The 14,481-nt window shown below is 57.2% G+C and overlaps 4 protein-coding genes across 4 annotated transcripts; 2 read left to right on the plus strand and 2 right to left on the minus strand.

The window, feature by feature from the left end:
* Positions 1-2,013: 2,013 nt before the first annotated feature.
* Positions 2,014-5,637, plus strand: F5Z01DRAFT_667504 (uncharacterized protein). Its single transcript, XM_046264281.1, has one exon. It carries the CDS (start codon positions 2,498-2,500, stop codon positions 5,483-5,485), a length of 2,988 nt encoding a protein of 995 aa, XP_046113916.1. The 5' UTR covers positions 2,014-2,497; the 3' UTR covers positions 5,486-5,637.
* Positions 5,638-5,916: 279 nt separating this feature from the next.
* On the plus strand, positions 5,917-7,363 carry F5Z01DRAFT_667505 (glycoprotease family protein). Its single transcript, XM_046264282.1, has one exon. It carries the CDS (start codon positions 5,995-5,997, stop codon positions 7,276-7,278), a length of 1,284 nt encoding a protein of 427 aa, XP_046113917.1. The 5' UTR covers positions 5,917-5,994; the 3' UTR covers positions 7,279-7,363.
* Positions 7,364-8,543, minus strand: F5Z01DRAFT_667506 (proteasome catalytic subunit 3). Its single transcript, XM_046264283.1, has 2 exons — positions 8,265-8,543; positions 7,364-8,180 (listed from the first exon to the last, which is right to left on the minus strand). The coding sequence occupies exons 1-2, from the start codon at positions 8,400-8,402 to the stop codon at positions 7,461-7,463; spliced, it is 858 nt and encodes a 285-aa protein (XP_046113918.1). The 5' UTR covers positions 8,403-8,543; the 3' UTR covers positions 7,364-7,460.
* On the minus strand, positions 8,544-13,394 carry F5Z01DRAFT_667508 (C2 domain-containing protein). The gene is made up of 3 exons (XM_046264284.1): positions 13,003-13,394; positions 10,309-12,944; positions 8,544-10,259 (listed from the first exon to the last, which is right to left on the minus strand). The coding sequence occupies exons 1-3, from the start codon at positions 13,202-13,204 to the stop codon at positions 8,961-8,963; spliced, it is 4,137 nt and encodes a 1,378-aa protein (XP_046113919.1). The 5' UTR covers positions 13,205-13,394; the 3' UTR covers positions 8,544-8,960.
* Between the last annotated feature and the right edge of the window lie 1,087 nt (positions 13,395-14,481).

Raw genomic sequence — 14,481 nt, forward strand, 5'->3', positions numbered from 1 at the left:
CCCCCCCCCCCCCCCCCCCCCCCCCCCCCCCCCCCCCCCCCCCCCCCCCCACCCCGCCCCCCCCCCCCCCCCCCCCCCCCCCCCCCCCCCCCCCCCCCCCGCCCCCCCGCGCCCCCCCCCCCCCCCCCCCCACACGTCAAGGTCCGGGGGCGTGCGAGGCCTATGACTTACCAGGAACAGGTGTCAGAGGAGGTTGTGATAGCGACGGGCTCGTCTTTGGGTTGTTGAGGGATAGCAAGGTACCCGCCCGTTGCTCGCTGAGGGTCGTGTGCTGGCCAGCCGAGGAGCGCCTTCGGTGGTGAGACTGAAATGGCCTGCCGCTGAGGGAGCTCGAGGAGCCGGCCTCGGGAGGCTGAGACGGCGCCAGCGTGCCGGTTTGCGAGGACGCAACGGGGACAGGTGTACTCGATTGTCGCGACGGCTGGTCAGGCTGGTCAGGCGCCGCTCGACGGTGCTGGCCGAAATCTGGGAAAAGCGGGATTCGTGTTTGTGATTGTGGCGCGCTCGCCCGTTGCGAAATGCGAGTCTGGCAGGTTGCGCAGCGTCGCAGCGGTGCGTGCGATGGTGTTGTATGTCGTGTCGAATGGGGCGCGCCGCAACGCAAGGAGGGTCGGACAGCGTCGAGTCGTGGTATTGAAGACACTGGGTGGTGGCTGCGTCAAACCCGCGTGACTAGTGGTCTTGGTTCGTGTTGACGATTGCAATTGGCGGTGGTGCAGCCGTAATGATCCTTGGAGCTACTAAAGCATCGCCAAAAAAGCTCATCAGATACGACAGGGAGGATCCAGATTCTGTTCTGGACACTCTGTTGGACGCTTGTTGATGGTGGTCAGGCTAATGAGGTGCTGGCTTGGCGCTGCGGGTTTACCTGCAGTGGCACGCACTGGCAGCTGAGATCGCAGATAGGGGACCGACCCCCTGAACGCCGGCAATCAGTGGGGGGTGCAGTCCGGACTGTGACGCGGGCTGTTTGAAGCTCTGGTGAGGTTTCATAAGGTCCAGTCGCTCGACGAACACGTTGCCTATCAGATAATGCTGTTGGAGTGCGTCTTTCTAGAAGATTACATCGGCAAGTTCATCAAAGTCCAAGTCTGGCGCCCGCTGCGCATCGTTCAGCTGCCATGCGTCAGCAAGACCCATACCTTACCCAGCGCAGCATGGGATGCCTCACAAGGTTTTCGGAAAGATAATACTCAAAAAATAGTCAGTCTTGGCATGCTACTTGAGCACCTCTATCTCTGTGTGACTTAGGCCGGAAGACAAGTACCACATTATCGTGCCATGCTGCTTTCTCCCTGCCAGCACCATTCCAGACAGCGTCTCCTGGGCCTTCATTGAACTAAAAGGTTCCTGGGCCCCATCCCCAGTTACCGTCATACACAGCCTTATTTACTATTAAATATCATCTCACTCTCTGACGCGGTCTACATGACCTACTTTAGACTACTCACCCACCAGGCGAGGGCCATTGAGAAACATGACACGTAACCTAGCGTTCCAATGCCTTCTTCACGAGCACTCCAACCGCGTGGCACCGGCGGCCCCTCACCAATTGAGACAGATGAGGGCTAGAACGTGCTTAATTCGAGAATTCTTCAAGGCCCTTTGAGCATCGTGAGAAGGCTGCGCTTGTCACATACCTATCAATCATCATGCTTCAAGACTCAAGTCCACGTGAAGTGGCTCAGACATGGTTTCGGGCATTTATCAAGTTAGTCTGGTTGCAGCTCTTCATCTTTCGGTATGTGGGGGACAGACAGCCCTGCCACAAGACGTCGTGATTTCCACCTGCAGCACATGTAATTATTTGATCTTAACTGAATGAAATAATTATGAAGAACTCGACAAGTGAATAACACTGTACAAATGTGAATAAGAACTGGAAGATTGTTCTGCAGCGGCAGGCTGCGACAATGGGCCAATCACCACGCACCACCAGCTCGGCGCCAAAGGGTAGCCAATAGTGGAACGCCGCGACCTCACCAAAGCGCCTATTCCAAACGCTCATCGACCGTGAACCATCACAAACCATCGAGTTGCTTGCGTATCCTTCATCCACGACGCTGCCGTGCGCCCCTCCAGACGCGACATTGCGGAGATGGTTGTTTTATTTAGTGAACATGACATACGTTCGACCGGCTTGGAGCCGCCAGTCGCGGCTCTCTCATCCGTTCTCCCATGCGAACCTAGTCCTTCTTCTCGGTCCAGTCCTCACTCTCTCTTCAAAGTTTCTTGAAGCATCCAAGATTCCTCGCTCTCTTTTCTTCCCTTTGTATTGTTCGCCCTATTGTGCCTCTATTGTTCGTTGCTAGAACCCACATCCACTCCCTATTGTTATTGTCACTCGTTCTCCCGTTCCCAACAGACAAAAGCGTTGTTCTTCCTACGTTACCAAGAGCTCTTACCAACAGAAACCTCGCTTCGACGGTGAACTAGTTGTGGCAGGCCACCAACATCAGCACAGTACGATCGTTACCATTATCAAACAGAGCCAATCATGGCAACCACACACATACAACCACAGCAGCTTGGGGATTCAACCCGCCGCCAATCTACCGACGACTGGGAGAACTGGGAGGATGAAGATGTCGTCACCCCAATAGACCCGAGTGAGCAAGTCGCGGTCGATGCCGCGCCCCCAAACTCCTATTCATCGACACAACAGAAACACCATGGCCCACGACAATCACTGCCGAGACTTTCAACTACCAGAGTTCGACGCCTTAAATCAAGGCACAGGCAGAGGGCACAGAATGCAATGGCGGGGATCAAGGTCATCACGGACATGACCACGTTTCGAAGACTGGATCAAGCTCACTCACACAACGGAAGACCTGCCAAGTTCGTCGATGCGGCGGCGCTCAGGGCACTGGAGGGTGAACCCAACTCGGCTTCAGTAGGCAACTGGAATTGGCTCAAGAAGAATAAGGGGAGGAGCCCTGCCTCGGCCACGCCTCAGACTTCGACCCCAAAGAGCGGAGGCGTCAACTTGACACCAGGAGATGCGCCGATCATGATTGGTATCTCATTTCCTCCCGATAACGAGAACAGAGGTGGCGACACTACACCAAGTGTTCCGAGCGCCAGCCCTGGCGAAGGGCCGGCACATTCCCCACGGGGACCATCAGGGCCACAGATATCGGTTTGGTCCCCTGACACGCCAGAGACTGCGTCAACCACCAACGGCTTCCGTCCCGCATCGAGCATATACTCACAGGCCACCAACCTCAGTGGGTCTAAGCAGCCCATCAATGAAGATGTGCCTCCTGTGCCTGCCCTGCCGTCCGGCTACAAGACGTCTGCCCATCGCCGACTCATCAGTCTCGAAGGCGGCAACAACAGCGATGATGGAGGGTCACCATGCACGCTCTTCGAGGAGGATGGAAGCCCAAAAACTCCAAAGTCAGCCCTGCAACAGCGGATGAAAGTCGCGGGCTTGACACCTGACAGCGCGGGTTCCAGAGCAAACGGGTGGTGGGATCACGTTGTCACACCTTTCATGGACAAGCGGTTCACCTTTCAGAGTAGGAAGACAAAGCTTGATTCGCCGATCATGGCAGGCGAGGCGCAGACTCATGACAGCCCTTCTCATGACTTTCCTGTCGATGAAAAGGTTCCTCAGACTGTCGCCTTGCCCATACCTCGCGCGAGCCCGCCTCCTATCGTTCGAGCACCGACGCCTCGCAGGACACCGACTCCCCCGACCACTGAGGACCGTCGCTCCGCACAGGCAACACCACCTACCTCACTGGCGTCGAACAATCCTTTTCTATCTGAGAAGACGCAGGTCACGATCACGCCGAACCTAGCACTCGGGACTCCCCCGCCCTATTCTCCGCCAAGACAACCCCATGAGCAAAGTAGGGGCGTCCCGATGCGATACCGTGCAGTCTTTCCACCTGGGCACCCTCTCCAAGCTCAGTTTCCACCATCGCCTGTGCCTGGCCCGCCTGGCTCACCGGGGCTAGCGGCCACCATGACATCGCAAGGCGCCACTCAGATGACCAACATCCCTATCACCCCTACATTTCCCCCAGACATGCCAGCGCCTCTCCGCGTGCCGCTGCCGGATCGCGCGTTGGCAACCACACTTCTCCAAGAACACTCACACGATGCCCGCGGCGACGCACACAGGGTAGAGCGTGAACGGCGGCGACATGAGAAAGAGGATATCATGGCCCGGAAGCTTGGTGGCTTCTGGCGAGGCAGGGGCTGCATTCCTTCCACTGGTTGCTTTGGGAGGACAGGTCGCGAAGGGCGGAAGCGCAGAAGATGGTGCCTGGTGATAACTGCCTTGCTACTCTTGCTCATCATCCTCGCCACTGTACTGGGTGTCGTCCTCACGCAACCCAAAGGAACCCACGAGGTCGACTCGATCTGGCGTAACTTGACCGACTTTCCGCCCATGCCAACAGGTGTCCTGACAGTGGTGGGAAGCGACAACACTGTTGCCAAGTCTGGCTGCACTGAGCCGTCCACGCTCTGGAGTTGCTCCCTGCCCAAGGAGAAGCATGAATCTGTCGCCCCTTACAAGGCGAACCAGCCGACCTTTATCATGCAGATTCAATGGGACAACAGCACGCGCGAGCAGTGGAACGTCCCGAATGGCGAGCCTCCGAAGTCTGTGGCGCGACGCTCCACGGGGGTTGCCGCCTCGGCGCGCGCCTTCGTTCGTGACGGTCAAGCAACCGCGTTCAAGCCAAATCCCGAGCCGCCAGCCTTTGAGGAAATGTGGTTTTTAGGAGACACCACAGACGAGATTGAATCCGATGAGAAAGCCGGCGAGCCCGCGCCATTCTTCATCAGTCTACTTGATTCTGTTGATGATCAGGTTGAGAATTCTGTGCTTGACAAGAGACAGACAAGGATAGGAGATGATCTTGTCAAGGACCTCATATCGGCAGCGGATCTCGGAGAGGACGGTACACCGCAGCCAGCGCGGATGCTCCCAAACTCCGTCCAGCAGCCCGTGCGATTGTACGACCGCGGTCTGCCCACGGAGCACTACGGCTTCTACACGTACTTCAAGCGGACAATCTACCTCAAATCGCTCAACAACACCGCCAACGACGTTCCACTGGACAAGGACGGCGGCTGCACGGAAAGCGAAGCAAACTTCTACGCGACTTGGTCGCAGACCCGTATGCTCGTCCAGATCTGGACCCAGACTCTGGAGGACGGCTCTCAGCTCTTGCCGGAAGGTGACAGCATAGAGGGCACCCCCGAACTGGTCAGACCAGGCACAATGCCCTATCCAGTGACCGTGACACTCGACACCCATGGTGGAGATCCCAAGAAGAAGTTTGTCTGGTACTGGCCCATTGACGAGCGAGGGCAGCTGGACCAGGACAACCCCAAGCTGCTTCCCAATGACCTGGAGTTTGCAGGGACTGTCGTGAATCACCGCAAGAATGACAACGATTCGTTCGGGGGCTTCGACGGAGGGACAGGCGGTTGTCGATGTGAATGGGTCAACTGGACATGAGTGAACTTGTTTTTGTGTAGTAGTTGTGGAGGGAAATGTACTTGCTAGCGTTGCTTCAAGGCATGCATCAGGCGGCGTCAAAAGGGATTATGAACTATATATAGCTTGAATGAACAAGAGGGAGAGCGTACTTATCAAGGCTTTATCATCCTATTGATTTCAATCTCTTTTGATACTGTGACAAGATGACATGTAAAGCTGTAGTGTTGTATCGGTGTCAGCATGAACGAGGCAGCGTCAAGTTGTGCGACACTAAACGACAGCATGGCAGGTAAACCTTTCATCAGGTACCGAAACACTTGACGAGAGGAATACTAAGCCATCCACAATTCAAGGTAAGGTGAGCAACGTCGCTTATGCTGACGCTGGCGCACATGTCGCTGCCGATACAGGGTAGCCACTATTCGCATACCTCACATGGAATTTGGAATATCGATACGTACTTTCATGTTTCCTTCCCAGATCCAAGACCTCTCCAACTCCAGTCCTCTCCATGAGTCCACGACCTCATGCGCTTCCGACCATGTTCCCTCCTTCCTAAGCGGCAGGCCCTCCTCCGGCCATCGCTGTTCTCCGCCAGATATCTGACGACCCTCGCGATCGAGACATCATGCGACGACACGGGCGTCGCGATCCTCCATCGCAATGACCTGACCAACGAGCACAGACTCCTCTTCAACGAGCGCATATCGAGCGACCACCTCGCCTTTGCAGGCGTCCACCCCGTCGAGGCGGCCAAGGGCCACACCCGCGCCCTCGCGCCGCTGCTGCAGAAGAGCCTGCCATTTCTGCCGGACGGGGCCACCAAGCCGGACTTTGTGTCCGTGACGAGAGGTCCGGGCATCGTGACCAACCTCGCCACAGGCCTGAACACGGCCAAGGGCCTCTGCGCCGCGTGGAACGTACCCATGGTCGGGGTGCATCACATGCAGGCCCACGCCCTCACACCGCGACTCGCCAGGGCGATCCGGGCGCCCATGCCCGTGGACGAGGGAGGGTCACTCGACGGGTCGTTTCTGTCGTTGCTCGTTTCGGGAGGACACACGCAGCTTGTACATTCGCGGAGCCTTGTCGATCATGAGATCCTCGCCAGCACGCTCGACACGGCCGTGGGCAACATGCTCGACCAGGTGGCGCGTGTCGTCCTGCCTGCCGATGTCCTGCGCTCCGCCACGGACGTCATGTACGGTCGTCTGCTGGAGGCGTTTGCCTTTCCCGACGGCGGGACGGAGGAGGAGTATGCCTTCTTCCAGGCCAAGAGCAAACGAGGGGAGGAGGCGATGGTGCTTCAGAAAGAGGGTTATGACTGGGCTCTCAACACCCCCCTCGCCCACACGCGGAAGCTAGAGTTCTCATTCTCCGGCCTGGGCTCGAACACGAAGAAAATCATGGACCGGGTGGGTGACATGGACGTGGAGCAGCGCAAGGTGTTGGCGCGGTACATCATGGCGGCTGCGTTTCGGCACATTGCGGATCGCCTCGTGCTCGCCTTGACCGATGTACATGGTCTGCAGGCGTGTCCTACGCTCGTGCTGGCGGGCGGTGTGGCCTGCAACAGATTCCTGTTGCATGTTGTGCGCTCCACGTTGCGTGCTAGAGGCTTTGGTTTGAAGATCGCGGTGCCGCCCGTGGGCCTTTGCACTGACAATGCGGCCATGATTGCTTGGGCGGGGATGGAAATGTTCGAGCGTGGATGGACGACGGACTTGGATGTGTTGATGATCAGGAAATGGCCCCTCGATGAGAGGATAGATGGTGGCATCATGGGTGCCCCCGGCTGGGTGAAGAACTAATTTTGGACCCGTGTACAAACAAACTCCCGTATATAAATGCATCACATAGTCAGCTGGGTTTCGAGCATAAGCACGCATTACGGCATTTAGATTAGAGCAAGTCTTAATTGAGTCGTTATTCTTCATTTGTTGTACAGCTGTTTGATCTGCTGCTGCGTCTCCCACTACCATTCCCGCCCCGTCTACTCCAGCTCGCTCGTGACGTTGGAGAACTCGCCCTTCTCGAGCTTAGTCTTCCAGAAGATGGGGTTCGTGTCGCTGAAGCCGTGGCGTGTCCAGCCCTTCTCCTCAATGTGGTACAGGTTGATGTAGCCACCAGAGTAAGCATCCCTATGCGCCGCCGCGAGGATACTCCTCCGCCCGAGCTCCAGTGCCGCCTCGTTGCTCAGCTCGTACTTGTACTCGGCGTCCAGCACACCGTACGCAAACGTCTGACCGGACCCCACGCAGAACAGGTTGCCCGCCAGCCGTGTCCCGTCGCTGTCGACGTAGTACAGCGCAGGCCCCTCCTCGGCCGTCACGCCCGCGCACATGGTGCCCATGCTCAGTCCCATGCCCTTGTACGAATACACCAGGTTGGCGAGAATCTTGCTCGCGGCGGCGACGCTGATGCGGCGCTTGTGACGCAGCTCGTGCAGACGGCACTGCATGCCCAGCCAGGCGAGCCAGTACTGGCAGTCGGCGGCGCCACCGGCCATGGTGCCCAGCAGCACGCTGTTGATCTCAATGACCTTCTTGACGGTCTGGCTGGCAATCCAGTCGCCGGCGGTGGCACGGGAATCGGTCGCGACGATGATGCCGCCCTGGAAGCGGAAGGCGAGGGTTGTGGTACCGTGGGCGATCTTGATGGGGCACTCTGGGTTGGATCGGTCGTCGGTCGCAGCGCGGAGCCATGAGGAAGGCTGTGGATGACAAGTTAGATTCCCTGTCCTGATCGGCCGCCACCTGGACAGCCCGCCTGGCTCTACTGGATGGAAGGGTCATACCTGAGCCACGGGTGGCATGGCAAATTTAAGAGAGAGATGATCCGCCGGGTTCATGAGATCGTGAGACTCGAGCTCATTCTCGAAGGGGTCTGATTCCTCTGCCGCGGGGCGGCTGTACTTGGCCACGAGGGCGTCCATGATGGTGGATTGTGAAGGAGAAAAAGAAGCGGCTGTATGTGAGATGGGCCGTAGAATGACGAGATCTGGGGTTTCGTCGCTACGGTCGTCGAGGAGGTGGTGGACCAGAGTTGTGGTAGACGGTGGGATGAGGTTGCTTGCTGAGCTCCAGTCAGGCAGCTTCCGCGTCGTCACTGGCGCTCGCCAGATGTGAGGAGACTTGGAGTGTGGCTTGCCGCTGTGGCTGAGGGCCCCACCAGGGGGGAACCGTGACTACACGCTTGTAGTATAGGGTAAGTAGCTACATCTGAGGGATGAGCAGCATGACAGACAAGCAGGACAAACTCGACAGGTTTAATTGCAGTTGTACGGTAGATCATGTAACAATAACAAAATTGTCACAGATATAGAAACTACATTGCTATTCTAGCCCGACCAAGGAACCCTTCCCCGACAATACACATACTTGCTTCACAATTAGCGCACTGATAACACGAACTCTGCTGAACCAAACCAGCGACAATATAACAGCAACAACAGTCCACATCACCCTCCTCATCACCATCGCGTCGCATCCTTCTAAGCGTTGGGCGTCCCCTCCCTGCTGCTGCGTCCCGTATCGCGCTTGCTCAAGAAGCTGCGTCGCATATGCGAGCGGCTCGGGGAATCGGCCGACAAGCTGGATGACTCTGGCAGCTGGAACGTGCTCTTGATCACGACCGTGCCGCTGCCCACGGACACCTCCTTCTCAGCACCAGATCCGGACTCATCGACGACATACTTGGTCTCGCCGAGTTCGTCGTCCCTACCAAACGTGTGATCACCCTTGACCTCGACCTTGAAGAAGGTCTCTGCGGTGCATGTGGCCTTGAACGACTCGTCAAAGTTCCAATGCCCGTCAGAGGACTTGAAGTGCTTGGTCTTGCCAACGGTCTTCTCCTTGCCGCCCAACTGGGTGATTTGCACGTACAAATCGGATGAGGGAGGGAAGCCAGTCGCACTGACAACAGTAAAGTGGGCTGTGCCCGTGCCTGCAGCACCTGGCTGGTAGCTGCGAGTCGACGCGGCGCCGATACTCTTAGTACGGCTGTGGTTGTTTTGGCCTTGGCTTGTTGTAGGTCGGTCAGTGGGGGTCTCAGTCCCGCCTCGGGATCGGGCCGGACTGTCACCTCCATCTGTGGTGATCATGGGCACCGATCCATTCACTGGCTCGTCCTCATCCTTCTTGCCGAAAAGACCACGACGCAAGAAGGTGGCACCCTTGCCAACGCCAGAGCCCACCACACCAGCCACGGCCGCTCCACCCTTGATAGGGGCGCCGGCAACACCAGTGACAATCCTCCCAGGACCACCAAACGTGCCTTGGAAGGTAGAGGTGCCCTGTCGAGCGCGTCTGACGTAGTCTGGCCGGAAGAGCATGCGGACCCTGACCGTACCGGATTTGCCGTCAAGGATGAGCTTGGACTCGGTGGCTTTGAAGGGGTCGAGAGCCTCGAGGTTGATATTCGCACCTCCCAGGAAATCCGGCTTGTCGGCAAAGTCGTAGTCATAGACCTTGACAACGAGTTCGGCGGCTGTGCGCGAAGGTACTTCCACCTCGAAGAACTCATTCCATACTGGATTGAGCGTCTTCTTCTGGACCTTGGTCTTGAAGATTTCGTTGCCGTTGAGCTCGAATTTGCAGTAAGGATCACTCTTGCCGTTCCTGTCAGCAGATGGCAGATCTTGACCGTCGAGAATGTCGAGGCGCAGCTTGCCCATGTTGTTGATGCTCTCGCTTGGATCGAGTGACATTTTGATGGGCACGTATTTCAAGCTGACCTTGACCCAGCCGCCGCGGCCCTCGTCAGGCTTGAGCTTGAGTATGGTGGGGTTGTTCTGCAATCGTTAGCAACGCCCGCCAAAGAGATTTCTCCAAGAGACTTACCAAGCATTGCTTGAGTGTATCCAGGGTGTTGCCACTGAGGGACGCCAGGTGTTCGTCAACGTCGTCACCCTTCTTGCGAGCCTTGATCGTAAGACGCGAGAACTCGAGCTCGCGAATGACACAGTCGCCAATCTCTTCAAACTTGTAGTTCCGCTGGGGAGCCGTGGCAGAAGTGTAGGACGGATACAGGTGATCATCGACGAAAACTTCCAGCGAAGTGTGAGACTCGGGCATCTCAGCCTCCATAAGCCTGAAGATCAGCAGACCGCTCTCATGGCGAAGCAGCTCCTCGGGGCTGAGGCGCAACTTGGGACGTTGATCCACGGACGGCCTCCCAGCGGTCGTGGGCGTTGGCGGTGGAAGGGAGTCCGAGTCGGTGCCGCGGCTCTTCTCTGAGCTTGGCTTGGCGAGGCTCGCCTTGAACTTGCCGGCGTTGCTGGCCCGGTCGCTGGACATTCTCGGCTTCTCGCTGACCTCGTCCGATGAGGGCCTAGGTTTCGCCTCGGCAGCCTCTTCTTCGTCTTCCTCGGGGTCGGCAATGTTCAGGGTTGGGTAGAAGGCCGCGGTGTAGGTCAGAGTACCCTTGGGCATACCCTTCCCGTGGAGAAGAAGACCGTCCGCGCGCAGCTTCTTCTGGTCGTGGACGAGGTATTCGCCATTCTCCTCTTTGACGTAATCACCCGCAAAGAGCTCCACCAAGCCCAAACTGCGGTCCTTGCCCATCTTCTCGGTGTCCATGACTTCCAATGTAAGCTTGTCGCGGGGTGAATGAATGGGCACGTAAAGGACCTCGTCCCACTCGGGGTTGAGGTCATTGCGGAAAGTCACGGTCCTGGCCTTCTCGATACCGGACAGCAGCACGCGAGTGTAAGGGTCGGATTTGCCAAAAGCCTCAAAGTTGCGCAGATCGTTGGCCTTCTTGAAGTGAAATCGCATGACGCCAATGGGGGTAGAGTATCCGCCGGTGCCAACGACTCCTGATATGGCCACAGGTCGCCACTGAGCGGTCATGTGCACACGGCCGGTGGAAGCGCCAGCCAAATGGTACCATTCCTTTCCTTGCTCCATGCACTCAAGCATATCATCAAGCTTGATCTGGTACTTGCCAAGCACCTGGTCGCCAGCGAGATCCCGATCATCCTTGACCGTAACACCGAGCTTGGCCTTCTTGCGATCAGTGATGAGGATCTCCCGGGAGCCATTATCCCAGATGGGGTTGTTTGTTCGTTTGAGCTTCTTCGTCTGGTGGATCTGCTTGCCGTTGAGGAACATGGTGGCATAGGGGTTGAGTTGTCCGACCAGACTCTTGGTGCCGTCCAGATCCTTGGCCTGCTGCACGCTGAAACGGAGAATGCCCTGGTTGGACTCTGGCGGAGGCTCCTCGACACCGTCCTCATTCTTGGTCGTCTCCAAGACCGGGAAGAAACGAAAGTCAGCTGATACGGTTCCGCGAGCCTTGCCATCTGCAATCACTTCGAGACGTTCGTTCTCATGCACATGCAGTTCCTCGAGGTTCTCCAAGCGGAACGAAGCAACACCGAGCATCTTGGATTTGCGGAACTCGTTCTTGTCGAACACCTGGATATCGAGAGACTCGGTGAAAGAATTGATAATGATGTAGTGAGTTTCGTTCCAGCGGGGGTTAGCGTTGTCTTCAATCGTCTTGGTCCGGGCGAGTTCAGCGCGTTGATTGACCGTGATGCAGGCGTATGGATCGACGGTGCCGGCGAAGTTGTCTGTGTTTTTGAGGCCGTGGGCACCGTGGAGTGTGACAGCCAGTACACCGACAGCTTGGTCCACGGGCGAGCCTGCCAACATTTTGGCCACTTCGATGGGGAAAGTCTTGGGCGCATACATCATGGGCGCGAGGTTACCATGAATCTGCTCCTGGATAAAGCTCTCCAGACCAGGGATGAAGTTGATGTCAAAACCGAGGGTATCACCACCCAAAGGCTTACAGACATAATCGATCATGGGTCGCTCGAGGAAGCACATTTCGACTCGCTCAATGTGCGGGAACGGAATCTGGAGCTTGACCTTTAGCCTCATGATGCCGGAAAACGCCATGTCCTCCACGATCACGTCCAGTCCCTTGCTGATCATTGCCTTGCCAACACGGATTTCCAGGACAACCTTGGGGTTGATCTTGTTGGTGAGCTGGCGAGCAGTCATGTCGGCGGTGTCGTTGGGGGTGAAGCTGAACTTCCAGTCCATGAGCACAATGTTATCTTCTGTCTTGGGGTATGTCTTGACATGCTCCATGCGCGGGGGTTTGGTTCCGAGCGTGAATGTCTTGAGCTTCAAGCTGTCGAGGAAAGATGGCGTGGCGGTGCTAAGGACCTGGTCGACCGAGTTGATGACGGTTTGCGCCAGCACAGGCTGGTAAATGGGCCAGAACTTGACGAGGAACGAGTTGATCCATTCCAGCGACTCGTTGTCGTCTTCCAGCTTCTTCATGGCCATCTCGCGTCGAATGTCATCGCGGAAGTTTCGGCGCACACGCCGCAACGAGGTCCTGTAGTACACTGAGCAGGTAACCATGATGATGAGGACCCAACCCAGGCCACCGCCGAGTACGGCAATTAGCCATGAGAATACGCACGCAAAGACAATCACGGCGCAGTTGTGGTACCAATCTGAAAAGGTGTGAGAAGAGGCGCGTGGGCAATTCAAGAGCGCTGGGTAAATACTTACCACCATAGAGGTGATCTGGGAGCCTGCCTTCGACCCAAGTGGCATGGTCCAGCAAGCTCTCGCCGTCGGTGATCTTTTCACCAATGGCACCAAACTTTGGGGCCCAGCCTGTCCGCGAAAAGGGAGGTTCACTCGCTTCTGGGTCTACCTCTGCTACCTTGTTGCCAGATGCATCCTTCGCAACGTCAATGGCACCTCCCATGCCCGCTTCGGGCAGGTCTTCGTCGGGCCCAGTGCCATCATCAATGTCGGAAACGATAGCGGTCGCCTTGTTGTGCTTCCGGAGCTCGGGAGGGACGGCCTAGATCCATCTTGTCAGTCCGGATTCGAGAAATGCGTACTCGGAGGCGAGTCACCGAGGTCTACTCACAGCTTCCGCTTGGCGGCGCTTCTCCTCGGGCGAGGCATCCGGGTCAAAGGTGAATGCAGGCACGCCCGCATTCTTCGACTGTGCGACCATCTCCTTTTGCGCGTCGTCTGCGGTGACACTGCTCTCAGGGTTGTCCGCCGCCTCAATCACGCCCTCGGTTTTGAGCTCCGCAGCTTCGCGTGACGCCATGGCTGCGGTTTCTAATCTTCGCAGAGGCAATAGGTGCCAGTGGATGTTGTACCCAAGGCCGATTGGGTCGGTGCGCGGTGCTCAGCAGCTGTCGCGCATGTGCTGTCAAGACCAAGTAGCTAGCTTGTCGAGAGCTACTGGCTGGGTGAGGGGTCCGGAATGGCGAGAGGTTGGCAGGGCGCGAGTCGAATTGTTGTTGGAGATGCGGAGTAGGCGCGTCGAGAAGCGGGAAATATAGCGCGCAGGCCCGGGTCGGCTGGTAAAGGTCAAGTTCGACGCCCGTCGAGGGATGGAGGGAGGGCAATATGAAATGGCTGTCGACGACAGGTGGAGAGGAAGGCTGGAGCTGATGGAGGGAAGGCAAGCTGCCTTAGCTTACCAGTAGTAGGGAGCGGGAGCCTACTAGTGGAAGTGCGGCTGGAGCAGGAAGATTCCCTTCCAACCTACTAGACTAGCTTGCCGCGAGCAGATGGGGGGCAGAATAGAGGACAAAGGAGAATTGAAGCGTCGGACGACAGAGAGTGTGGTTGAGGCGAAGGGAAATGGACTGGATCGGGCTGGACTGGATTGGATGCTGAACCGGATAATGGTGACTGATTGTCAGGCCCCTGCCCAGCTGCCCAGCTGAGAGGGCGACGTAATGCCCAGAATTGACCCTCATCATTGGTGGCTGGGGTTTGAATGGTACCTTTCACGGCACACAGGCCACGCCTGATGACGAGGTATCTCTCACCATCCCCATCTCCCCACCCGCCCTGTTGATCCTTGCGCCAACCAGCGGCCCATCTTCAAAGGGCCAAGGTTGCGGCGGGGCTTGCTAAAGATCGATCTGCATGAGCTATTATGGATACGCTGGTAAATGATCAAAGTCGAGAATGACACCAACTTGCAAAACCAAAGTGTCGCCCTCGGCTGGCGGC

Source organism: Emericellopsis atlantica (assembly GCF_019669845.1).
Source record: "Emericellopsis atlantica unplaced genomic scaffold F5Z01scaffold_44, whole genome shotgun sequence".
Taxonomy (NCBI): domain Eukaryota; kingdom Fungi; phylum Ascomycota; class Sordariomycetes; order Hypocreales; family Bionectriaceae; genus Emericellopsis; species Emericellopsis atlantica.

Excerpts from the sequence above, each read along its gene's own strand:
- F5Z01DRAFT_667504 (XM_046264281.1), top strand. The coding sequence starts at position 2,498 with ATGGCAACCACACACATACAACCACAGCAGCTTGGGGATTCAACCCGC.
- F5Z01DRAFT_667505 (XM_046264282.1), top strand. The coding sequence starts at position 5,995 with ATGCGCTTCCGACCATGTTCCCTCCTTCCTAAGCGGCAGGCCCTCCTC.
- F5Z01DRAFT_667506 (XM_046264283.1), bottom strand. The coding sequence starts at position 8,402 with ATGGACGCCCTCGTGGCCAAGTACAGCCGCCCCGCGGCAGAGGAATCA. Across the intron at positions 8,181-8,264 it reads CCATGCCACCCGTGGCTCAG|CCTTCCTCATGGCTCCGCGC; the intron begins GTATGACCCTTC and ends TGTCATCCACAG.
- F5Z01DRAFT_667508 (XM_046264284.1), bottom strand. The coding sequence starts at position 13,204 with ATGGGAGGTGCCATTGACGTTGCGAAGGATGCATCTGGCAACAAGGTA. Across the intron at positions 12,945-13,002 it reads CCCAGATCACCTCTATGGTG|ATTGGTACCACAACTGCGCC; the intron begins GTAAGTATTTAC and ends ACACCTTTTCAG. Across the intron at positions 10,260-10,308 it reads ATACACTCAAGCAATGCTTG|AACAACCCCACCATACTCAA; the intron begins GTAAGTCTCTTG and ends TAACGATTGCAG.